The sequence below is a fragment of the Corvus kubaryi genome, unplaced genomic scaffold (genome assembly GCF_017639235.1).
Source record: "Corvus kubaryi isolate FWS band 111438036 unplaced genomic scaffold, C.kubaryi_AGA036_p1.0 65247, whole genome shotgun sequence".
Classification (NCBI taxonomy): domain Eukaryota; kingdom Metazoa; phylum Chordata; class Aves; order Passeriformes; family Corvidae; genus Corvus; species Corvus kubaryi.
This window is the reverse complement of record NW_024581866.1, coordinates 30270-55740: the sequence shown is the minus strand read 5'-3', so window position 1 is coordinate 55740 and position 25471 is coordinate 30270. Positions and strand designations below refer to the sequence as shown.

At 57.5% G+C, this 25471-nt stretch overlaps 1 protein-coding gene and 1 long non-coding RNA gene across 3 annotated transcripts; one reads left to right on the top strand and one right to left on the bottom strand.

Annotated features, from left to right (window-relative positions):
* The first annotated feature begins 4682 nt into the window (after positions 1–4682).
* On the top strand, positions 4683–24621 carry LOC121673152 (arylsulfatase G-like). 2 transcript variants are annotated; one of them, XM_042046233.1, is made up of 11 exons: positions 4683–7573; positions 7885–8072; positions 8889–8936; positions 9016–9127; positions 9398–9538; positions 12002–12192; positions 12784–12864; positions 15759–15867; positions 20052–20172; positions 23667–23757; positions 24047–24621. In XM_042046233.1, exons 1-11 carry the CDS (start codon positions 7371–7373, stop codon positions 24373–24375), a joined length of 1614 nt encoding a protein of 537 aa, XP_041902167.1. In that variant the 5' UTR covers positions 4683–7370; the 3' UTR covers positions 24376–24621. The 2 variants fall into 2 exon arrangements, with proteins under 2 accessions (XP_041902167.1, XP_041902168.1); XM_042046234.1 differs by having other exon boundaries at positions 4684–7573; positions 9401–9538.
* LOC121673153 lies at positions 21748–24956 on the bottom strand. The gene is made up of 3 exons (XR_006019148.1): positions 24616–24956; positions 22316–23818; positions 21748–22221 (listed from the first exon to the last, which is right to left on the bottom strand). It is a non-coding gene; the product is annotated as an uncharacterized LOC121673153 (long non-coding RNA).
* Positions 24957–25471: the final 515 nt, after the last annotated feature.

Genomic DNA, 25471 nt, shown 5'->3' with positions numbered 1-25471 from the left:
CATCCCCGGGCTGGGCTCGCAGCGGTGGGGTGCGGGGAGCACATGCCGGAGCCCCCCCCCCGGTGCTGCTTCTGGGGGTGGCACAATGTGTTTGTCCCCTCCGAGCTTTGGGTGCTGCGCGTGGTGCCGTTTTAGGGGAAATATGCCTCCTGCTTGTGTTTTTCAGGACAAAACATCTCCTTTAGTTGCATTTCTAAGGAAAAACATCTCTCTGGGTTGCATTTTTAGGGGAAACCATCTCCTTTAGCTGCATCTTTAGGGAACACCATGTCCTTTTGTTGCAACTTTAGGGGAAAACACGTCCCTTGGTTGCATTTTGAGGGTAAATATTTTCCTTGCTTGAATTTTTAGGGGGAACCATCTCTCTTGGTTGTTTTTTTTAGGGGAAAACATCACTCTTAGTTGCATTTTTTTTTCCTTAGGGAAAAGCCTATCCCTTAGTTGTATTTTTATGGAAAACATCTCTTTTAGTTGCATTCCTAGGGAAAAACATCTCCCTCAGTTAAATTTTTAGGGGGAACCATCTCTGTTAGTTGCATTTTTAGGGGAAACATCTTGGCTGTAATTTTTTGGGAAACTATCTCCTTTAGTTGGATTTTTGGGAAAAGCGTGCCTTTTTGTTGCATTTTTAGGGAAAACATCTCCCTTAGTTGCATTTCTAGGGAAAAACATCTCCCTCCGTTGCATTTTTTTAGGGAAAAACATCTCCCTTGGTTGAATTCTAAGAGGAAAACATTCCCTTTAGTTGCATATTTTTAGGGAAAAACATGTCCCTTGGTTGAATTCTAAGAGGAAAGCATTCCCCTTAGTTGCAATTTAGGAGAAACCAACTTCCTTAGTTGCATTTTTAAGGGAAAACATGTCCCTTATGTAGGAAGCTTAAAAAGTAGGGATTTATGAGTCAAACAAAGCAGGAGAGACCGACTCACCACCTACAGGGATGGGCAGGGAGGGAGCAGGGGTTCAGTCATCCTAAAATTACAGAACATTCCGAACTGGAAGGGACCTACAGGGATCATCGAGTCCAACTCCTGGCCCTGCACGGACACCCCAAAAATCCCACACTGTGCGTCCCTGAGAGCATTGTCCAAACTCTCTTGGAGCTCTGGCAGCCTCAGCTCACTGCTGCTGCTGCATCCTGCTCCTGCTCTCCGTGTGCTGGCACAGATGGATGCTGCCAGGAGGACTTGGAGTCTTGCACCATTCATTGTGACTTGTGGGCCAGTGACTTTTACCTGCAGGGAGCAGCAGAGGGGTCAGAGTGGGTGGGTGACCACACCTCTCCTCACCTGCCCTCCTGGGATCTGCCCCCTGTGCTGGCCCAGGACCCCAGCACAGTGTTCTGGGTTAATGCGGAACCTGCTGATCCTGGTTCATACCCCTGGAAAAAGCACCCAGGTTGAAATGTTCCTGCACTGTAAGGGCTGCTGTGTTTGGTTTGGCCAGAGTCCCTTCTGCTGCTTTTCCCTTCCTTTGTCCCGGTGGGGCAACACAGCCAAGGGCAGGAGGTAGCTGGGACAAAATTCTGCAAATTCCCCAAAATGAGGCAAGTTGTCAGTTGCTTTGCTCAGGAACTTTGGGAAAGCTGCTGCTGGTTTCTCTTGGCAATGCTGGTCTAACAGCCACTGCCTCCAACAAGTGCTGGTGCTCTCAGGGAGGTTTCAGCAGCTTCACTCCTCACAGTCCCATCCTAAACAAGCTGAAATCCATCAGAAATCCATCAGAAATCTGGGTACTCAGCTATGGAACTGTGCCCTGTGTGTCCTTGAGAGCCTCAATCTCCCTGTCTCACAGGAAACCCCTTCCTCCGAGGGAACCTTTGAGGTGGTTGCCCTTTATCCATGCCCTGCCTTTCAGGGGTACAGATAAAGGGTGATCATCGCTCTGGCCTCGCAGAGCCAATATCCCGTTATACAGGCTTTTCCTTGGGAACGGGTCACCCTCCCCGTGCTGAAATTCTTCCTGGCAGAGACAGTGCAAGTGGTTGTGGGACAACAAAAGAGGTTTGTGCCTCCAGGGGAGAAATAAGAATGCAAATATCTCTGGCATGAAAAACCCAAAGCGATTTGCTCCTTGGTATTTCTTGTCAGTCCTTTCCGTCTGTCTCTGCCTCACCTTCCCATTCCTTTCCTTTGGGCTTTCCAAGAGCAATAAGGCTTTGGGGAGCGATGGGGGCTGGAGGGGCCCTGTGGGGGGACAGGGATGGTGGCTGCAGCCTCTCCAACCCAGGGCTTCCCAGTCCCCCTGTGAAATCCTTTTCCCCCCATACTGTTTGCCCCCTTTGGGGGGATTTCCCTGCTGCTTGGCTTGGCTGTGCCTTCCCGGGATTCTTTTCCCCGGCACATCCACTGGGTCCATCCCGTGCCTGGCAGCGCTCGCACCAGGACGTGCCTCTTCATCATCCCGGGAACGCCAGCAGCCCGGGAGCATGGCTGGTGTTTGAGGGCTCTGTAATCCACGGGGAAGCAGAGCAGGCGTCCTGTCTGTGGGCATAAATCAGCCGGGAGCTGGAGAACGGGGCGGGCTGGGAAGAGCAGGGGAGCGCGGGCCCCTGCGCTGAGCCGGATGGCTCAGGGACTTCCAGTTCATTTATTCTGCTGGGGTTTGCCCAGCCCTGCTCAGCATGTGAAATGTTTTCTCTGAAAGACCCAGCAGTGAGTTGGGTGAAAAACATTCTCCTGTCCCAGGAGCTGGCAGAAATCCTGGTAAATCTGCAGAAGTATGTTTTTGTCGGTGCTGCTTATTCTGTGAGGGGAACTAGTATAAACTCTTCCAGCAGAAAACCTTTTTCCTGGAATGAAATCCTGACTCGGTTCAGAGCATTGTCAGGACGGTTGTGCTGGGAATGGAGCTCTGCTGGTAAACATGTCAGCACTGGGGAGGCCCAACGGGGCAGACAGAGCTCCTGCCCCCTCTGCCCCACGGGCAGACCCCTCACCGGGTACCAGCTGCCCTTCCCTGCCCAAATCAAAATCTCTGCAAGCTTGAATTGCAAACAAAACATAGATTTATTTTTCTGCCCACTAAAGCCTGTCTGCCCCGCCATCCACTCCCTCCAGGCTGTGGTTGGACATCCTCCAGTGGGGTCAGCACCAGGAACCTCACCATGGGGACGTGTCCCATCCCACTGTGGGGTCAGCAGAGCCTGAGCCATCACTTCTGCTTGCCTGCCTCAGTTTCCCTGACTTTTCCAGCTGGTAAGAGGAGAGACACTGGGAGCTCCTGGTGTGGTCCTGGATAACAGCGGTTTGAATTTCTCATCCCTTGCTGTGTCCTTATCTCTCTGCTCCTCGTGGCCAGGATGGGGATCCTGCTGGGGCTTTCAGGAGGGCCACCAGGGTGGGTTTGGGCTGGAGATCAGAGCTGGGACACCCTGGGTGGGTTATGAGCCCTGGGAGCTGGCAGGGGATAGCTCGGCACAGCTGGGTGTGCTTAAAGGGTTGCTGGTTTTTCTGGGCTCCAGCCACTGCTTTGCATTTTTCAGGTGTGAAAATGTGAAAGAATGTGAAAAATGTGAAAATGATCATGCTGGCCCCAAGATTCGTGAACTTTCTGTTTAATGTGTAATAAATACATGACAGCTACTGCCAGCGCTGTGCAGGTGACCCCTCTGTGGTGGCACTGCCAGCAGTGACATCCCAGAGAGGCATCTCCCCTCCTCTGCTCAGGGGCCAGCCCTGGGGTGTCCTGCTTGGAGAGGCTTTGGGGCTTTTGTAAACTGGTTTATCTGGTTTGGACTTCTCTGGGTTCCTGTGAAACTCCTTGCCTGGCTTGCAAAAGGCAGGTTATTTATTTGTTTAATCCTCCCCTGGTACAAGGTGCGTGCTGTGACGCCCAGGTGCGCCGTGTCCAGTCGAGAAGCACGCTGCCAATGCCGATTATCCGGAGGCCTTGGATCCCGGGAGTGATTCCTCCCAGGTAGCTCATCCAGCTGCAGCCACCTGTGCAGTATTTCCTGCTTGGCACAAGGTGAGGTGCCGCAATGTTCCTGCCACAGGCAGCCTGGGGAATCTGTTCTGAGTCATTTTTATTTTTGCAAAAATAGCTAAAAGTTGGTCGGTCAGCTCTGGGTGGGTCTGGCTGTAGCAGAGCTGGAGGGGAGCAGAGAGGCTGCAGGTCCTGGTGCAGTGGTGAGCAGGGGCTGGGATTTATCCCAGGGAGGCTCCCACCTCCTCCAGGGAGATGTGCACAGCATTGGGTGGGGGCACAGCCAGCACAGCCCGGACTCACCTGGGAATTTGGTCTGAAAAGGGTCAGAGAGGGCTCAGAGTGCAGTGGAGTGGATGCCAAGCGATGGCCTCACGCTCTGCCGGGGTTTGGATGTGGTCTGGATGTGGATGTTCCACGGGCCCTGTTCCGACTCGCCTTCAAATGGCCTCTGAGCATCAGGGATCAAGAAGTTTTGTTTGATGCTAATGAATGAATTTGCATTATAAATAAAAGCCCTGGATGACTTTCCCTGTAATTTAGGGAGGAGAGAGTGTCCTTTGAAAACTGTGTGGATTGTTTTTGTTAGCTGTGTCATCCTGGCATCCCTCCGCAAAGCAAATGGAAGGGACAGAGGTTTGTGGGTTGTTAGGCTCTTTTGAGGTTTGCTGGGTTTTTCCGTGTGGCTGCAGGTGCAGTTGGGGGGGGGGTCCCTGGGGGACGCTGTGGGGTGCAGGGCCACCCCTCAGGAGTGGGACAGGGTCTGGGATGGTGCTGCCTGGACGATGTTTGGAGAGGCTGGGATTTGGCACAGAGACCACGCTCAGCCTGGGAGGGGCCCAGGAGCTGCTGGATGCCAGCGGAGGTGCCGGAGGGCAGGATTCAGTGGCGAGTCTTCCCAGGAAGCCTGAACACCAACTGCCTTAGGGGCTCAGCTCAACTTTGGTGCTTCATTTTCTGCCAGACCCCAGTTTTAGCACAGGGTGATATCCTGCTCCATTGCCCTGTGGAGAGTCCCGAACAGGGGACTGGGATGGGGCTGGGATGGGGCTGAGGTCTCCCTGACCATGCTGTTCCTATGAAGTTGGTGGCTCAATTCTGTGCTGTCCTCGGCCCAGCTGGGCTCAGCCCCTGAGGAGGGGGTGTTGGACCCTAGCAGAGCTGCTCCTTTCAAGTTCCTGTCCATGAAGAAATCCAAGAAAATTACAAAGGAATTTTTGTTTTGAAAATAAAGGCAACTTAGCTGCCCTCAAACATGTCCAGAGACCTAATCTCAATGATTGGAGCTGTGGGGATGCAGAAGGGTGCTGAACAGGACCTGAGCTCATGGGCTTTGTTGGGGCAGGGCTGAGCAGCCTCTCCCAGAGCTGAGCCCCCCTCCCACAGCTCAGCCCCACGACCCAGCGCATCCCACCCCCGTCAGCTGATGTACCGAGAGCCTCCAGGCTTTATAAATTAACACTCTGAGCTATGAATTATGAATGGAGCCACATCTCTGATCACTGCAATGCTCTGCTGACAGCCCAGGAGCTGCTGATCCAAGTGACAGCCCAAAGCTTTAAAAGATGTGAACAGCAAAAGCTGGGAATAATTTACTTTGCAAGCTACAAACCTCTTGGCCTACAGATGGGGCTCATCGTATTCCCTCTCCTGCCTCCTCCTGTCCTGTTCTTCTCTTTTGTTTCCCAGTATTGCCTTCTCTGCTCTCCCTCTTGGTTTGTCTTAAGGGATCTTGTCCTGCTTGGCTGTGTTGACCATCCCATGGGAGCTGCATCCTTCACGGCACGTTCCTGCCCCAAGGTTGTGGTACCAACTGGGGACAGCTGGGTCCTGGCCATCCGCAACCCAGGCACAGATCCCCACAGCATCCCCACAGCCAGGGCAGAGCTCCTGGTGTAGGACCCAGCGGGATTTTGGCAGATCTCTGCAGCTTCATCTCCCTTTGGCCATAACTTTGTGTTCAAGACATTGTATTCCACAGCTCCATCTGCTCTGTGGAGCTCTGCCACAGCTCCGTCTCTGCCATTGGTCTCTGGGGGGTCTGTCCTTGAACCTTTCCATCTCTGGAGGCCAAATCCTGCCCTAAGCAGCTGGATGTGCTTAATCCTGGGTATTCCTGGGGTTTTTTGCCTTCTGGGTTTGTATGGATTCCTGCCTCCTCACCTCTGGGAGCAGCTCCCTCTGGCAGCCGGGCTGTGCTGCCTGCTCTGGCAGCCGTGGGGCAGCGGGAGCACAACTAAATTTAGGCAATGAGCTTCCGACACTTGTCAGTTGTCACAAATGAGGGCAGGGCCCTGCATGTCCCCCTTGTGGTGCTGTGCCCCCTGCTGCACTTAGGAGACAGCCCTTGGCAAGCGGGAGGGAGCACGGGATGGCAGGAGGACAGGGTGGCAGGAGCACAGGATGGCAGGAACATGGGATGGAAGGAACATGGGATGGCAGGAACATGGGATGGAAGGAACATGGGATGGCAGGAGCACGAGATGGCAGGAACATGGGATGGCAGGAACATGGGATGGCAGGAACATGGGGTGGCAGGAGCACGAGATGGCAGGAACATGGGATGGCAGGAGCATGGGATGGCAGGAGCACGAGATGGCAGGAACACGGGATGGCAGGAGCATGGGATGGCAGGAACACGGGATGGCAGGAGCATGGGATGGCAGGAGCACGAGATGGCAGGAACATGGGATGGCAGGAGCATGGGATGGCAGGAGCATGGGAAACTATCCCAGCCTGAGCAGTGGGTGAAGGGAAGGGGTGCTCCGTATTCCCAGTCCTTTCCAGTTGAGCCGTTGTGAACCACGCAGCAGAACAACTGCAAAGCAAAACCTTGGTGTCTGGAGAAGGTGCTTTGCCCCGGGCTGGGGCACAGGAGCACTCCCTGACTCTGTTTCTTCCCTTGCACAGGGGATGCTGTAAGGAGGTGAAGGATGGACTGACAGAGCCCCAGCAGTTTCTTCTCCACCAGAAGGCTGAGGGGCTCAGTCTGCAGGGAAGGAGCCGTTTTTGGACACAAACATCCTCTGGCTGCGGTGAGGGGAGAGCAGCCACCGCCGCGGATCAAACCCACTCCTGGAGGGGAAAATGCCGCTTCAGTTTGGTGTCTAATTAGATATTTACCAGGAAGGAAGGAAAGATATAAATAGGGTGACAGTGACTTCAAAGGGTGTTTTTTGACTTCTAAGAATAACACCTTTGCTGGCGCCAGTTTCGGGAATATCAGCTGTGCCTGGGTGTGAAAGACGGAGGAGGTGTCGCAGCTCGGTCGGCAGCCAAGGGAGCAAACCCAGACCCCCGGCCCCCCGGCCCTGCCCCACCAGCTGAGGAAGGGACCGAGCCCGTGGAAGGCTCAGCTGCATCCACAGGGACACAGCAGAGGGAGTTTGGGGAAGACAAAGCCGCTGGTGCTGCAGCGCGGGTGGGAGGGGACGTGTGGCACCATGGGGACCCTGTCCCTGTCCCCATGGGCGGTGCTGGGCCTTGCCCTGGCGCTGGTGGGACTCTGGGCTCCCTGTGTGGTGAGCATGCAGCCCAACTTCATCGTCATCCTGGCAGATGATGTGGGTTGGGGGGATCTGGGTGCCAACTGGGCAGAGACAAAGGAGACCCCGCATTTGGATCAGTTGGCTGCCGAAGGAACAAGGTAATGACTATCCCCCTTCCCTGCCCTCTCCAAGCATCCCTGGTTACTCTGTCCTGCAGCACAGGGGAATTCAGCCCTGTGGGACTGGCAGGCAAAGGGATTTCATTGGTGTGGGTTTGGGTGCATGGGGAGGGCAGCCAGAGCCTGGTACCTTGGGGAGCAGATCCATCCATCCCTGCCGGAACCTTCATCTCCCACTCCCTGTCCTCATCCCCAGAGCAAAAGGGGGAGTGTGCAGGGCAGCAGGGAGGGCCAGGGCAGTGTTAGAGCACACAGGGTCTTGTGAGTTGAAGGGTCTTTTCATTTTGCAGGTTTGTGGATTTCCACTCAGCTGCGTCCACGTGCTCCCCGTCCCGTGCCTCGCTGCTCACGGGGCGCCTGGGTGTGCGCAATGGGGTCACGCACAACTTCGCCATCACCTCGCTCGGGGGCCTCCCCCTCAACGAGACCACCCTGGCCGAGGTCCTGCGGGAGGCTGGGTACAGCACAGGAGCTATAGGTAATGCCCAGAGTGCCAGGGGGCAGCTGGGGAGGTGGCAGGGGGTGACAAAGATGCCCTGGCAGAGGAGGGGCTGCAGGTACTTGGGTGAAATGCTGGCAATGAAAGGAAAATCTGAAGGACCACGTGAGGGAGATTTCACACATCCCCCTTGGATTTTGCAATGCCAAGCTTAAAATCTTCCTTTTCAACGGCACTGCCGGAAACCCAGACTTCTCCATTTAATCTCTAATTGCTTTACCTCACGAGGAATGTGCTGGGTGTTCCCGAGCAAACAGGACTGTGCTCGGCGGCTCTGCCATCCTGCATCCCACACCACAGGCAGTGCCGCTCGCCCCGTGGCTTTGGGCACCCTCCTGTCACTGTGGGTCCCCCTCAGCCAGCACAAACCCTTTGCACCTGCAGCTCCTGCTGTTGTGCTGGCAGAAAATCCCTCTGTTCCTCCATTCCCCCCCAGTTTTTGCAGTTCTCCCTCTTGGTTTGGTGTGTTCGGTGGGAGCAAGCGCGTGCCGGGGGTCAGAGGATGAAGCTGGATGCTAGGGAGGGGTTGGGAAACCGTCTGCTCAGAACACAAACACATGAAAGAGCCTTTTAAGGCTGGAAACGGTCGCTTTGCACAGGCATGAGATACCTTATGCATTTTTTTGGGGTTTTCTGCAAAAATAGATGGCATTCTGGAACCGCGGCCAGCACAAACAAGGAGCCTTTCTTGTAGCTTGATTAAAGCCCCCAGCACTGTGGGCACCTCGTGGGTGAGGGCTGGCGGTGGCCAGAGCTGTGTCACCTCTGAAATGATGTTCTGTGGCTTCCCCGCAGGCAAGTGGCACCTGGGACACCACGGCCGCCATCACCCCAACTCCCGCGGTAAGGGCTGTGCCAGCGGGGACGGGCCAAGGGCCCTGTGGTCACCTTGACCCCGCTGACCCCCTCGCTTGCCTCTCAGGCTTTGACTACTACTTTGGGATCCCCTACAGCCATGACATGGGCTGCACAGACACCCCTGGCTACAACCTGCCGCCCTGCCCGCCCTGCCCGCGGCATGGCACCGGTGCCAGGTATGGGGCACGCGGGTTCCAGTGCTGTCACGGGGAGGTGGGTGTTTGCAGCAGTGTCCCCAGCCCTGAGGGCTGCCCTTGGCTGTGGTTACCTCCCCTCATGCTCTGTGCACCCAGTTTTCCCCTGCGGGGTGAGGGCTGGGAGCATCCCGTGCCATGGGGACATTGGCAGCGCTCCCTTTCTTGTCCCCTCCTCGGCTTTCTGGAAGCCAGGAGAACAGCCAGGCTCCATGCCTGCTCCGGTGACAAGCCTGGGGTGGCTGTTCCCAGCAGGGAGGCGAGGAAGGACTGTTACACAGAGGTTGCCCTGCCTCTGTTCGAGAACGTCACCATCATCCAGCAGCCCGTGGAGCTCGGCAGCCTGGCCACGCGCTACGCGGACGAGGCGTCGCGGTTCATCCAGCGGGCCAGGTGAGGGCCACCCCCTGCCCCCTGTCTGTCCCCATGGCTGGGAGAGCTCCTGGGTCACTGCAGGACTCCCCCGCACCAGGGGAGATGGGTGTTGTGCTGTCGTTCGGATTTGGGGTGTCCATGGCTTGGCTTCCTGCTGGAGGAGGCGGCACTGAGGCTGTCCTGGTGTCCTCTAAAAGGGGGCGTGTGTTTTTAAAACCACCAGTTTTGAGGAAGGTCAAAGCCTTTGAGTGAGGCTGTGCCTCCTTCCTGGGCGGAACGTGCATGATGTCAAGGCTGGTGGGGATGGGAGGGAGGCAAACGCTGCCATCCGTCTGTCCATCCCTGCATCCCTGTGGAGGAGCTGGCAGGGGGGTGGTGGAGATGCCTCCATGGGTGTGAAGTGCTGGCAGGGGCATGTGAGCAGGTGCTGAATGGTGCCCAGGGTGGGGTGTTTGAACACGCCCCAGGTGTGAGATTGGACCCATTTTGAGGATAAAGCACTCCGAGATCCCTGGGCTTCAGGATGTGCCTCCCCCAGCCCCACAGACCAGGAGGTGCCCGGGTGTGTTTGTCCCCGAGGAGCAGAGTGGCTCCTCCGAATGATGCCCCCGAGCCCTGCTGACGGGTTGTGTAATTTTAGTCCCCATTATTGGCGGATTACGAGCTGTGACTTTGCAAAATGCCTCCCTGCAGAGTGAGGAGAGGAAGCGCTGCCGGGCAGCCCTGTCTGAGCCCGTCCCCTGCCTGCATTCCGGGATAACGCAGGCCCGGGGAAGGGGGGTTCTCGGGGTAAGGTTTGTGTAACAGAGCTGAATGAAGGGCTGGGCAGGGAGCAGCCTGTGGGGAAATGGCTCTCTATAAACCTGGGTGCCGTTTTGTTGCACAATACCTGTAGTTTATCCCTTATTGGCCATGGGGTGGCTTGGCCACGTTTGGGATGCTGAGGATACCCAGGCTCTGGGCTGTGGGGCAGCAGCAACCCTTTCTCCTACCAAACCTGCAGCCCTCTGAGCTGCCAAGATGCTCTTTGGCTGTGAAGCCAAGTGTGTAAGCTCTGGGTTAATAGGACAAAACCTTTAAACTCCCAGAAGTGTTTTGAGGTTATCTGCATTCATGGAGAACAGGATTAAGCAGGTGCCTGCCTTTTCTCCCCTTCCCTTTGATGGCTTATTCCAGTTTTCCCCTGGCTGACTCATTCATTACAGGGCAACAAAAGAACACTGGATTTGCCACCTCGGTGTTTTTTTAACCAGTCAAGGTTGAGCAATTTGTGACAGTGAGATGTGGCACTGCTAGAGCACAAGTGACCATGGGAGCAAAAGTCAGGGACTCCTGTCTTCAGTTATTGATTAAACGTTTGCTGGATCTTCAGGACAATTCCGAGGTGTCCGTGTGGCAGATGACAGGGATGTTCAGCTGAGCATCACAGCCATCCATGAGTCCATCTGGATACTGGAGTGGTGCTCCTGAGTGGGATGCGAGCCAGGGGAAGAGGCTTTCCCTGCTCCGGCGTCTCTGGCATCCCATGGGAAGAGGTCTCACAGTAGCAGTTTGCAAGGGGCACAGGAGCTCTCCTGAATCCCCGCGTCCTGCAGGGATGGGCAGGGTGCCAGGGGGACACAGCCCTCCACGGGGCTCCGGTGTCATGAAGGGGATGCAGCAGCTCCGGGCAGGATGGGGTTTACTCATTTTCCATCCAGGTGGGTGACGGGCAGAGGAAGGAAGTGCTGAAACGCACGTTGGAAGGGCCCCGAGAGCTTCCAGGAGGTAGCCGGGGGAGGCCGGAGCCGGGCGCGTGCGCGGGCAGGGACACGTCCCCGGGATCCGGCCCCTCCCCGCCACTGGTCATCCCACCCTTCCCCTCCGAGGTCCCTGAGGAAGAGCAGGCCTCGTTGGAGCAGATAAATATAGCTGTAAACAAGCAAACAGGACGTGTCCTGTGATGATTTAGGAGCGAGCAGGCAGCGGGGCAGTGCATGGCAGCAAACATGCCGCGCTGCCTCTGCGGGGCTGAGTGGCACTGCCAAGGCCGTGCCCAGGGTGGTGTGGGCATCCTGCTGTCCCCATCCTCTGCCCACATCACCAGCTGGGCAGGGGGACAAAGGGCCAAAATGGGCCCCCTGAGAGAGGGGAGGGAGGTGTGGGTGTGTGCACCAGTGTGGGGTGTTTGGCCACTAGAGATGGAGGAAGGGGCAAGTCCATCCCAAGTGGGACGACAGCTGACAACAAGGGGACAATGGGGAGAGGTTTAAGTAGGAGCAGGGGAGGCTCAGCTCAGCCAAGCTTCCTCCCTGTGAGGGCGGTGGGTGCCTGGAGAATTTGCAGCTGGGTGATGCACGTGGGGTGTTTTCCCCCAAGGAGCTGCAGGGGCAGAAAGGCCACTGGTTTATGTCCCCAGGCTCAGCAGTGCCACCACCCCAGTGACCTTCTGCCACTGCCATCCCCTGAAGGCTGAACACTGTCCCTCTGTCCCCTGCGCAGTGACAGCGGACGCCCCTACTTCCTCTACGTGGCCCTGGCCCATATGCACGTCCCGCTGACCCCCCCGCTGCCCCCCGCTCCGGGTAGGGGCATCTACGGAGCCTCCCTGAGAGAGATGGATGCGCTGGTGGGACGGATAAAGGAGGTCGCTGACAGCCACGGGAAGGGCAACACGCTCCTGTGGTTTGCAGGTACAGAAGGAAAACTGGGGCTGGGGGTGACGCTGGGGACTGCACCTTGGGGTGGGGCAGGACCTGTGTTTGTCCCCTGCCCTCAATGCTCCCATTGCTCTGTGGATGGGGAGCAGTCCCAGCTGGGGACGGGGGTCCTGGGCTGCTGTGGCCACTCAGCTGGGTGCCCACCCTGCCACCCCCCTCAGCTGCGGGGCTGAAGTGGTGGGGCCGTGACTCATTAAACCACAAATCCTCGCTCATTAAGAAGCCCAAATCCGCTCTCTGTCACTGAGCAGCCTCCCTAATGAGGATGTCTTGCTCCTGATGACAGGAACTGCTCACTCGGCCTCTCATTAACACCCCAAGCTGGTGGCACCGTGCCCCCCCTGCCCTGACCTGGCGGCACTCCAGCCTCTCGCCCTGCACTCAGCCCCTGCAAACAAACTTAAAAACCAAAATCCATCAACCAGCTGCTCTTGCTCGTGTGGGGAGGCATCACAGGAGTGGCAAGGAGGGATGGATGGGTCACTTCTCCTTGCCTACCCCCCACGGTGGAGGTGTCCCCTCTGGTCTTGGTGTCTCTCATGGGGACATTTCTTTCTCTCGAAGGTGACAATGGCCCCTGGGCACAGAAGTGTGAGCTGGCAGGACGCCTGGGGCCGTTCGTGGGTGCCTGGCAGAGGCAGCGAGGTAACGTGGCAGCGTGGGGGGGTCCCAGTCCCCGGGGGCACGGGGGGGCTGCTCCACAAAGCCCTTCACTGCCCATCGAGGGGATGTGGGCAGCATTCCACCCCAAGCCTTTCCCTGGCTGCTGCCCTGGGCTTGAACACGCCAGAACACATTTTTAATTTCAAACAGTCAAGTTTCCCCCAAAACTGCTGCAGGGGGTGGGCTGGGGTCCCCGTTAGCCCGGAGCTTGAGGTGAGTGATGATTTGAAGATGGGATGTTGCCATCTGCCCCGTCAGGGTCTCACAGCCCCCATCCCGCCCTGAGCAGAGCACCCACCACCCTCCCCATGCCCCGGGACTTTGCTTTTCTTTCTCTCCACCGTTTTGTTGGGTTTTTTTTGTTGAGGTTTTTTTTCACTCTTTCCTCCTTTTCCGGCCAAGCCATCTGCTTGGTGGGTTTATTTCGGCCGAGGCGGCCAGAAACATTCATGAGTCAGGCGTTTCCCACTTCTGCTTGTATTACGCGGAGTTAACGTGCCAGGCTCGGCTGCCCCTGCCCGGGGTCAGCAGCGAGGGGCTTCCTCCTCCGCTTCCTGACGCCCCGGCCGTGGGACCGCGGCCGCTCCCCTGGGCAAACTGCGCTGGCTCCGTCCCATTCCCAGAGCCTTTCCTTCGCCTGGCCCCGGCATGGAATCGTAACCTTAATTTTCTAGTAAACAAACCCCGCTGACGGCCCCGGGTTGTTGCTCTTGAGCAACCCACGGTCACAAGCCCGAGCAGATGGTACAGAGACTGCGGCGTTCGGGAACAGGCGAGGAAAACACGGCCCCTTCCCAGCCCCTCCTGCCTGCGGTGGAGGCTGGGGAGGAGGTCGGGCTGGCAGAGCGCTCCGAGCTGGCTGCAAACACTGGCGGCGAGGGTGACTTCGGAAATCCCTCGGCCGGTGGCTGCACGGATGTTTGGAGAGCCGGCCCGGGCTGCTGCCGGCTGGGCTGGCACTGCCCGCACCGCCCGGGGCTGCCGGGGTGGGATGCTCGGCCCTCCCAGCCCCGGGGATTGTTCCCCGGCAGGGAAAGCCCCCAGGAGTGGGAGGGCAGGGCAGGACGGACTGCTCCCGGCTCTACATGTTTCTATGTGTTTCTATGTGTTTCTATGTGTTTCTGTAAGTTTCCTGTAGCTCCGTGTTTCGTTTTAAGGTCCAACCCAAATTCCAGGGATGTTTTCCACTCATTTCAGGTGGTCACTGGAGTTGGGAGAGAGCAGCGTATCCGTATGTGCTCCCCGTTCCTCTGTGCTTCCCACAGCCCGCAGCCCACCCCAAAAACTCGTCTCCCACCTTGGGGCCAAGAGTCCAGCAACAGGGGGATACTGGGAGAGAGAGAGACATTTTGGGGATATGATGCTGGGCATATTTTGAGGCAGGTTGGGGAAGTTCCAGACCTGGTGTCCCTGTGCTGAAGACCTGCTGTGTGTGTGGTGGGACCAAGGTTTTCATCCCGCCACGGGAATGCACAGTTCAGCTTTCCTGGAAAGCCTGGAAAGTCCCCACAGCAGCAGGGCTGCATCATCCCCACTCTGGAGAAAATTCCCTGGTTGGGTTTGGGTGTTTCAGCCCTGTTTACTTCCCAAAGTGTTAATGTGACCTCATTCCCAGGCTGCTCTGACCTGACCAGCCAGAGGTACCGGGGTGGCTTGGTCAGGAAATGTCCCTCTGATGTCCTTCCAGAGACCCTGACCATGCATGGAAAAACCCTGGAAATGCACCCAGGAGGATGAGTTTTTTCATATTGTGCAGAGAAGGGGATTCATATTAATTGCTGTAATTGCTGTGATTTCCTGGGGTGTCTGAGGGCAGGGGGAAACACCAAAGTTTGGGTGGGCAATGGGAGAGATCGGGGATGTGCTTGGTCCATGCCAGCGTCAGAAACCTTTTCCCTGGGCTAGTCCTTGTGGCACCTGTGCCACACGTGTCCTTGTGGGCACGGCAGCATAGTCTGGGAGCATGGATCAGCCCGAGGCATCAGGCAGTGACTCCTGGAGAAGCCGGGCCGGGCTGGGGACGGCGCGGGGACTCTGTTGGCTGTGCCCGGAGGAAATGGCTCGGGGCAAGTGCCGTTGCCATGCGCACGCTGAAAGGCAGCGCACAAAGGCTGCTCCTGGGAAGTTTGCTCGGTGAATCGCGTTGGGATTTTCTCTTTGCCCCATTCCCAGCTCCTTCTCCCTTCAGCTGCCTGGGGCCCTTTGGGCTGCAGCCAAGGCAGAGGCTCTCCAACACCCTTCCAGCCGTTTTGATGCTTGGTGTTCCCATTTCGGGGCTCAGCACCCCAATTTTGGTGCTCAGCACCCCAGTCCCAGTGCTCAGCACTCCAGGCAGAGGAAGGGACTGGGCAGATCCCTGTACATCTCAAATCCAAGGGCAGAGCAGGCGTGCACTGGGTGCTGTCAGGGAAACGATGGATCAGGTTCATTAACTGGCAGCAGGGTTATTAGCAGGATGGTATTTTTAATGAGGCAGGTTTCCAGCAGGCCGGGGCGGGGGTGGGGGGGCTGTTGGTGCTGAGCCCTGCAGAGGACAGAAGCCCCTGGAATAAATTCCTACATTTCCTGCCTGCTCCATTCTCTCACCTGGCATCAAAAGTGGCTGAAAATGCGATGGCTCTGGCAGCCGCTGCATTTCTCATCACTCACTGGAGCAGAGAAACACAAACCAGTGCCCAGCTGAGACCCCTTTCTTTTCCCTTTCCCTCTGAAAAACTCCTGTAGCTCTTCTTCCTTCCCTGGCCCAGCGAAACCATTCTCCTTTGGGGTAATTTACACCATCTCTGCTCTGCACAGTTCCTTTCCCGGGGAAACTCCGGGGTCAGGAGGTTTTCCAGTAGCAGCAGGATGCCCAGCGCTGCCCTGTTCTCCTGCAGGTGGGAGCTCAGCCAAGCAGACAACCTGGGAAGGAGGGCACAGGGTGCCAGCCCTGGTGTACTGGCCTGGCCGTGTCCCTGCCAGGAGGACGAGCCACGCTCTGCTCAGGTAAGAGCCCCTCGGAGAGCGGGGTGGCCCCATTGGGAAGGACCCCTGTCCCTGCACTGTGACCCAGGTCATCACCTGGATTTTGGCAGCAGCAGCTGCCTGCGCTGGTTCTTCCCTGCCTTGTGCCAGACTGTACTTTTGTCCTCTCCCAAGACTTAATGCTTCAGCAGAGAGGAGCTGAAAGGGTTTTTTTGAGGCTGGAGGGTTGGCGCTTGCAGCCACTGGGCTCCCTGTGCTCCTGGCCGCGGTGGCCAAGGGCCTCCCGATAATTAAAAGATGACGATGTTCTCTCTCCCCACCAAGGAGCAGGCTCAGGCTTTGTGGTCTGTGAATGGCTTTATGTGGAGGAGGGTGCGGTTGTGGGCAGGGCTGGCCGGAGAGATGGATCTGGCATCCCCTGCAGGATGCGGCCGGGCCGGGATCCGGCGGCAGCGAGGGCGAGGGCTGCTGCCCCCCGCCCGTCCTCACTGGGGAGGGCGGCAGGGAGGGTCTGTATTGCCCCTCTCCATGCAGCACTTGCACCCCTCCACGTGGAACTGCACCTCTCCTGACAGCCCTCCCTGGCAGAGGGCGTGGGGCACAGCCTGTGCTGGCTCAGGGCGGGGGGAATGTCCCCTTTCATCCCTGGGGTGGTGGGGCTGGAGGGTTGTTGGGCATTGGGATGCTCCGTCCCCTTTCATCCCTGAAGCACACAGGGTGATGGGGCTGGAGAGGTGTTTGGTGTTGGGAAAGAATGTCCCAGCTGCTGGAATCGAGTCCTGACTGGTGGGCCCTGGGGCAGCGTTGGGTGTTTCTAAGGTCCGTGAGATAAGCTGGAGACACTCATTCGTTCCACAGCCCGAGGGCAGCTCTGGGAGCTGGATTTTTGCAGGCAGGGGAAGGTTTGAGCCATAAGCTGAGTCACTGGTGTCTGGCGGAGGGGATGGGGTGCACGTAGCACCCCATGGTTTTGCCTCCAAATCCTTGCCTGCCGTGGGACGTGGGGCAGAGCTGCCAGACCCTGCCCACTCGGGCAGCTGGGGCAGCATATGCAGGGTCAGTGCCCGTCCCCATCCCCCTGTGCCACCAGCCTTTCCCTGCAGCCTTGCCTCCAAGCCCAGGAATTCTGATTATCTAATCACAGACCTTATCTCCTGCATTTCCCAGCTCCAGTCTGACAGGTTAGACAGCTGGAAATCTAGAAATCCAGCAGAGGCACGTGCAGCACTCCAGGTGCTTGGAAAGTGACTGGAGCTCCCCAGGAGTCACAGAGCAGCTGGTGTCCCCCACGGCAGAGCCTGGCACTGCCACAGGGCCATGCCCAGCTTTGCAGGGTGATGCCCTGGCATCAGGACAGGGCACCCCCTCTTTGGGAGGCAGCACAGAGCCAGCCTGGGGGGCGTGAGCAATGGGTCATGCTCAGGAAAGTGTCACCACTGCGATCCCAGCCATGGCCCGAGGTGAGACAGGGAATGTGGAGGGACACCGAGGGACAGGGAGGTGCTCACAGGACAGGTGGCTTTTCTCTATGCCTCTGTCACCCTCGGGGACAGCCCCCAAAGATGAACATGTGCAACAGGGACATTGAAATCCCCCCAGTTGAAGGGGAAGACCGAGAGGCTGGGGAGGGAATGAAATGTGTGTGCGGGAGAGGCTGGGGAGCCCTGTGCACACGCAGAAGGACCTCAGCCTGGTGGGATCCCCGGGAAGAGCCAGGGCTGGGCAGGGAAAGGCCTTACCCATCTGCACGGATCTCCTCTTCCCCTGGGGTTATGGAAACACCTGGCTCGGGCAGGGAGGCTGCTGGGACTGCCCAGGACCTCGTGGCTCCGTGTCCTGCCTGGCCAGGGAGTGCAGGGGTGAGCGAGGGTGAGCGTGCCCAGGGGCCGGGGAGCTGCAGCCAGCAGAGAAACGCTGATGCCTCACCACAGACCAGCACCTGCACGCCGGGCTCTGCACAAAACTGCCTTGTCTGCTTTTCTTAATTATAGTTAATTGCCAGAGCCACCCACTGTGCTTCTGCCCTTCCCTGCCCCAACCCGAAGTAGGACACGGAAGAAGTAGGTCAGGAAGGTGGTGAAGGAGGAGATTGCACCATCCTGGCTGTGCCAGCGGCGTGGGGCTGGGCAGGTTGGCTGAGCTGCTGGGGTGTGGGGAGAGCTGCTGCAGCTGCCTGCACCCTGCCATCGACAGGCAGGGCAGGGTTTCCCTGCCACGTCATGCCTGGGATGCCGGGATGCCCAGCACTATGGCAGGGCAGTGCTCCCGCCAAGTCCTGCCCGGGTGTGGGGATGCCCACTGTCTCACAGGAAGGGAGCTGCTGTCCTTGGGCACTGCCAGGCCCTTTTCCCTCGATGTTCAGGCAGCAGCAGGATGGCTGAGTGTTGATGTTGGATGTGTTGAATCTTTCTTGGCAGGGCAGGGGTTGGCAGTGGGGCTTTCCCTCAAGCATGTCTTTCCCAGCTTGGCTCCCAGGATGTGCCCGCTGGCTTCCACCAAAATCCTATTTTTCATGTCTTTTCCATGGGTTACACCTGCCCATGGCTGGGGGAATCTTCAGCCACCTCTGCCCTCAATCATGTTGTCCTCCCACCCTGGTGATGCTTTCCAGAGGTCCCATCCACTGGTCAGGGCTGCTTGGGAGCATCCACATGCATTGAGGTGGGAGCTGGATTGGGGAGGTGCTGGGCACCCCTGGGACCAGGGACAGGCTGCCCAGGTGAGCTGCTGTTTTGGGGGACCTGCTGTGCCCCCAGCGAGGTGCTGCAGGGACTGCAGTGGAGAGCCAGGATGTTTTTGGGCACCTCCCGGCCGGCCTGGCCGGGGGGGCCGTCTCGGTGAGCGCCGGCCGGGGCTGCCTCGCAGCAGTGTTTGTTCTTATTTGTTCTGTCTCTTAGCAGCTGAATTAAAACTCGTTCAATGGGAGAGCTGGGGGCTGTTAAACCCAGGGCTCTTTCCTCTCTCTGCTCACGCAGCTGCCATCACACACTGGGCAGGAGACACGCGGGGGCAGGGTCATAGTGGTGGCAGAGCCATGGTGACCAGGTCACAGTGCCAGGACCACGGCAGCACCCCGGTGACCCCAGTTCCTGGTGCTTTTGCTTCCTGTACCAATTTCCTTGCTCCAGCCAAGCCCTCAGAGCTGCTGGCACGGGAGTTTTGTAGCCAGAGGGGTGAGGGTTGAGTCCCCGTTGGCAGCACTGCAGCTGTCACCTCCTGTGCCACAGCCTCGTCCCCGAGGGCAGCGCTGCGATGTGTCACTTGGCCACGCTGATGTCCCGCTGTCCCCTGGGGCCATGGGACACCCTGGTTGTGGGTGGTTCCTTTTAGAGATGTGGGGTCACCTTGTGACTACATCTGTGAGGGAGGGATGCTGTTGGTGGCACCAGGGGGACAGATACTTGTGCCCCACAGGATGTGGAGGGTGTGGACTGGATGTGGGGGCTGCGAGCAGGATGTTCCCATCCCACTGGAGTCGAGTCTGGACCCCTCTGGGACACAGGGCCAGCAGAGAGGGAGCCTGTGCCCAGGCTGTGAAGGGCTGGGAGCAGGGCTGGGTGATCCCCATCCCACCCCTCCTGCAGCCCCTTCACACCACACGGATGTGCCAGGTGGGGACAGGCAGCAGGTGGGAAAGTGGGGACTGTCCCTCTCTGCATCCTCACGGAGCCGGCGGGACTTTGGGCCACCTGCCCCTTCCCCGTGTCCCTCTGCTCCGGGAAGGACTGGGGTGAGTCCCAGGTGCTCTGCTGTGGCTGAGGCCCTGCACAGGCTGGAAAGGCTGAGTGGGTCTGTGGGACACGGAGCAGCTCCACTCTCCTGTTCTATCCTGGCTCGTGCTGCGCCCTGCAGCAGCCACACCGCATTTCCTGGGGTGCCAGGAGCTGCTGGCACCAGCCTGAAAACCCCTGTGCTGGCACTTGGTGCAGACGGTGACTGACCTGCTGCCTTCCCGTGCCCAGGGGGTTCAGGAGGGCGGGAGGGGCTGTGGGTGCAGGGTTTGCCAGGCACATCCTGACTGAACCCGAGCAGCTGGCTGGGGGTGTGAGGGGTGTGAAGCCAGGGCTTGCCAGGAACAGGACTGGGTTCAGCCTTTTCGGCTGTTGGGAGCTCCTCTTGTGAGGGATGTGGGGCACAGGTGAGGTTGGGGGGACCCTCCATGGATTCTCACTCCTTGCTCTGATGACAGTCCCCTCTTTCCCCAGTGTCCTGGACATCTTCCCCACGCTGGTGGCCCTGGCTGGGGCAGCGCTGCCCCCAAACAGGCGCTTTGATGGCTTGGATGTGTCCCCAGTTCTCTTTGGCTGCTCGGATGTAGGGCACAAGGTAAGGCAGAGCCACTCCCCTGTGACAGCCCCTCCTGACAGCAGGAGCCTGAGCTAAAACAGGTGAGTGGGGGTGGAAAAAGGCTCAGACTGGTGATGTGCAGATCCACAGGAGCGTCAGCCCCTGGCCTGGAGGAGGAGAAGGACAGCTGGAGACGGCCGGGTGCTGTACCAGGCTGGGCTTGGGATATCGGGGTAGAAGGGCTCTGGGCTAATGAAGATGGTTTTGTGCTTCGTTCACAAATCTGGGATTAGAAGTGGAAGTGCCTGTGCCTGCAGCTTGACACCTTCCTGTGTGCCTCAGAGCTGTGTCTGTGATCCCAGGGACTCCAGCCCAGAGATGCTCAGGCTTGTGGCAGCCTGCAGTGCCCAGCACAGCATCTTTCTCATCCCAAAAGGTACATCAAAAGGGGGAGATTCCAGGGGCTCCAACCTGGTTATACCCATTTATTTACCATACCAGATCAAGGTGTAACAAACGCCTTCTCCTCCCAGCTCTGGGGCGACAGTGTTCCAACGGGACAGCCCACCCCATATCCTGCAGCTCTGTCATACAACCCGCTGCTGGCAGCTCCTTTAACCCCAAAACCCACAGTTTGCAGGACAAGCAGGATGGCCACACGGTTGTCTCAGAGTTGCACGAGATTTTTGCAGAACCAAAAGAATTTTAAAAAGGCGGCTTTAATAGCAGTCCCATGGATAAATCCTGAATTTGCTTTTAAAGTACACCCTCCTGCAAGCACCGTGAGCCAGCTCCCAGCGGGATCTTGGATTTGCTTTCTGTGTCCATCAGGGGTTTGGTATTTGCTTTGTATTTATGGAACCCTCTGCTGAACCGGGAGATGGAGCAGGGAAGAGGATGGGATGTGTCCAGCGGGCTCCACTCTGCTCCTTGGGATTAACCCTGCTCTGCACGGGCAACGCTGGGAGCAGGGCACTGGGGGGCTGCTGGCAGCAATGGTTTGCTGGGAATGATGGTTTTCTGGGAGCAATGGCGTGCTGAGAGTGGTGTTTTTTTGGGAGTGATGGTTTGCAGGCAGCCATGGTTTGCTGGGAGCGATAGTTTGCTGGGTGTCAGGGTGCAGCCATTCCTGTGTGGAATTCCCCCCAGGGGGTGGGATCGCACTGCCGTGGGATGGGGTGACCTGGGAGGGGACACACAGCCCCGTGGGGTGGTCGGGAGCAGGCGTGTCCCCGCTCCCTCCCCCTCCTGGCTTCCCCCCTCTCACCCCCTGCTCGCGAGTGGCCGATAGTGACCCCTGTGCAGGGTTTCTCTTGACACAAATCCTCCTGAAAGCAGCTCTCTCGCTCACTCCAAAGCCCAATTTCCACACATTCCTAATTGGGGTGGCTGGAGCTCCCAGCGTGGGCTGCCCGGGTGACATTGTCCCAGTGTCCCAGCCTGTGCTCGGCACTGGCACAGCCAGGAACGGGGCTGGGGTGACACCGAGGTCCTGCTGAGAGCGAGGGCTGTTGTCAGGAAAAATAAACCACGTCCTCCAAGGAGCACCGAGAGTACCAGGGGCAGTAAATCCCTCTGTCCGTCAGCTGAATGTGAATAGCCCAGAGCACCAAGTTCAAGCAATGAATTTTCAGGGGAGAAAAGGCTTTTTTCCCTCCCTTCTCTATCTTTTATTTATTAAAATAATAGTCATGGATTAATGGAAGAGTTCCAGACCTGGGAATGTTTCTTGATTCAAAACAAGCTCCTTAATTATGCAGTAAATTATAACATATTTTCTAAATGTGGGGTTTTAAGAGGTTTAGGAACATGGTTGTTGGTAGGAAGGGAGGTTTGAGTGCCCTTGGCAGCAGCCCAGCTGTGCTGTTTAAAGGTGTAGGCAAAGCTTTAAGGCTGGAGACAGATGAATTGGTTCAGTTCCTGGTCCCTTGGCTTCACAGGGCCTTGAATATTTGCTGATTCTTCCTTTGGAGCTCTTTTATCCTGCCTGAGGAGTGTCAGCAGAAGGGGACTCTGCAGCAGGCTTCCTCCTTGCACCAGGCTCACCCTGCACCACTTCTTCCTCTTTACACCCTTCTTATTTCTCCCCTAAAACATAAAGATCCAACCAAATTCCAAAAGAATTTACCTTGCAATGGAGGGCAATAAAGGAAAGTGAGAGGATTTGGAAATCACCCCCTACCGTGAATCCTGGCATTTCTTGGATGAGGTTCCAACCAGTCCCATGAGGCAGTGGCTACATCTGGACCAGGCAGTGTGGGATGGACACCTCTGGGTGCCTGGGATCCCGGGAGTGCTCTGCCAGGCAGTGTGGGATGGACATCTTGGGGTGCCCAGGGTGCCTGGGATGCTCCCTGAGGGGCAGGGCTCCGTGCCGGGCACCTGCTCAGGCACTGCTGCGCTCATCAGCTGCGAGTGCTGTTACTAAACTTGGCACTGCAGCTGCCTACAACTCCAGCAGATGTTTCTAATTCTTAGCACAGTGGAAATTTCTTGAATCACTTTTAACTCAAATTCCCGGGGAGGAAACCTCAAGTGACTCATCCCTCAGTGAAGGCTTTGGCTCCACGGCAGATATTATCAGAGAGAGGAGCCGCTGGAGTGTCCAGCTCACTTGTCTCCTCGCTCCCCAGTGCCAGAGCAGCTGTCCTGTGTGGATCAAGTGTCCTAAATACCAAAAGTGAGAGATTCGACCCACCCTTCCCTCCTTCCCTTGCTCCTCAACCCATTCCCTGGCTGTTGTCAGGGAAGGGAGCCCTTGCACAGCGGGGTGAGTCAGACGGACAGGAGGGATGTGGGAGCGATGTTCCAGCACCTCACCTTCCCCTCTGCCTCGCATGAGCTCACCCGCAGCTCGTGGCTGTGCTGGCTCCCGGCCGGTGCTCAGCTCCCTTGGATGTCCCCACTGCTGGCGGAGCTGTGAGCACCCAGGGAGGTGCTGAGTGACACAGAGCACCTGAGACCACCCTGGCTCCCAAATATTACACAGGCATTTAGTGATTAGGGCAAGGGGGAATGGTTTTGGAGTAAAAGGGGGAGATTTAGATTGGATGTTAGGAAGAAATTCTGAATTTTAAGAGTGGGGAGGCTCTGGCACAGGTTATCCCAAGAAGCTATGGCTGCCCCATCCCTGGAAGTGTCCAAGGCCAAGTTGGACAGCCTGGGACAGTGGAAGGTGTCCCTGCCATGGCAGAGGGTGGAATGGGATGGGCTTTGAGAGCGTTCCAACCCAAACCATTCTGGGATTTTATGATAATCTGCCCTGCTCTGCTGGAAGCCCCCCCACCTTTGTGATCACTTTCTTACCATAGAATCAGGAGGAATTCAGAGGCTCCTGCCAGGCCAGGAAGGTCCAAGGGAGATGCTGGTGTTTCCTGGGGCCCTTTTGCCATCATTCCACCCTTCAGCAATCACAGATCTGTTGGTTGCTCAGAGTCCAAGGCCTGAATGGTGTCTGTGAATGGGTGCAGGGGTGGGATGTGGCTCACCTGGGGAGGGAGTGGATCTCATGGAACATTCTGTCCTTCCTGCAGGTTCTTCTCCACCCCAACAGCGGTGCAGCTGGGAAGGTTGGCGAGATCGAGGCACTGCGGCTGGCTCAGTACAAGGTGTTCTACACCACAGGTACTGTGTCCCTACCAGAGGTAGTAAAGTCTGGGAAAGAACCTCTGGAATTCTTAGATCCCTGCAGGTACAGACGAAAACCCCACAGGTTAATTCAAGCAAGAGCAGACCCAAGGATGTGCTGACCCGTGTCTGCAGGATGGTGCTGCAGCCTGGGGTTGGCCTCAGGAACGCTCTTGGAATAAGAGCTGGGATGGGGTGGGGATGGGCCGTCCTGGGGGGGTGAGGAGTACAGAGGTGATCCCTGGACCCCTGTGACCCCAGGGGTTTTCTCCCATTTCCTCCCTAGGAGGGGCCATGGCCTGTGACGGCAGCACTGGGCCGGCAGTGCAGCACCAACCACCCCTCATCTTCAACCTGGACCGTGACATCCAGGAGCAGGAGCCTCTGGATGTGGCATCCAGAGAGTACCAGGCAGTGCTGCCTGCCATCAGCAGGGCTTATGCCCAAGCTCTGCAGGACATTGCAGCAGACAATGTCTCGGTTGCAGATTATTCCCAGGATCCGGCTGCAATTCCCTGCTGCAACGTGCAGCACGTGGGCTGCCGGTGCCGCGGGGCTCACGGAGCCACACTGGATCCCCACGTGGAAAAGAGAACACCACGGCTTTGTCTGTAAGCAAATAATTGCTCAGGCTGCTCCTTTCCTGAGTCTGGTGTCTGTGAACTCCAGGCCGGAGGTTGGCCATGGGGAGGGATGGAGGCTGCGGTTTCCTCTGCTCCGTGCTGGGAAGGGGGAGGTGAGTTGGATGTGGGACTGGGGGAGCACACAGAGGGTTCCCTTTGGACCCTGGGCATGTGGAAGGCTTTTTGTAGGGCTCTTTATCTGGGAAAGAGACAGTTCTTGGATTAAAAGTACCTTCTGTGAGAGCTGGCTTTGGGAGAGGATTCCTCTGGGAAATTTCCTTGCCTTTCCCCTAAGAAGAGACCTTACAGGAGCAGCTGGTGGGAGCACAAGGCAGGGGAGGACAGGGCACAGCCTCTGAGCAATCAGCGCTTCTGGGGCAGAGACTCTGAAGTTTGGTGGCTGCAGAGAGAAAATTCCTGGTTGGCACAAGGGGAGTGCTCTGGGAACGGAGCACCTGCCCCACCAGCTGCCTGCTGAGGTTCATTAGCGGGGTCATGGCAAGACCCAGCTCTCTGTGGAAGGAAGGAAGGAAGGAAGGAAGGAAGGAAGGAAGGAAGGAAGGAAGGAAGGAAGGAAGGGAGGAAAGAAGGGAGGAAGGAAGGGAGGAAAGAAGGGAGGAAAGAAGGGAGGGAGGGAGGGGGTCCCGGGCTGTCCCTGAGGGCTGCCATCTGTGTGGGAAGGATGCTGGACTCGTGGTGCCACAGTGGGGTTCAGGGGCTGTGCTGTGCCATTCCAGGCTTTGGGAAAGGCTGTTCCCTGAGGGTGGCAGGGAGAGAACTGGGGCTGCTCCCCATCAGCTCTGCAGGAAAGAGAGAGGTGTAACTGTGGGGTTTTGGGGAGGTCAGGGAGAGGTCCCTGCCCGGGGGTCTCCCAGCAGATCAGGGCTCCAGGCAGAGGAGCTGCTCCTGCCGATCCCAACACAGGCACAGATGGAGTGAAACAGCTCCTGTGGGGCCATTTCTGGGCAGGTGCAAAGGCCTGGGGAGCTGCAAAGGCAGAAATGAAGGTGCAACTGAAACTTGAGAAACCACTGGGATTTCTCAGCAGCTGAGTGAGGGTGTTCTGAAACAATTCTGGATTCTGATTT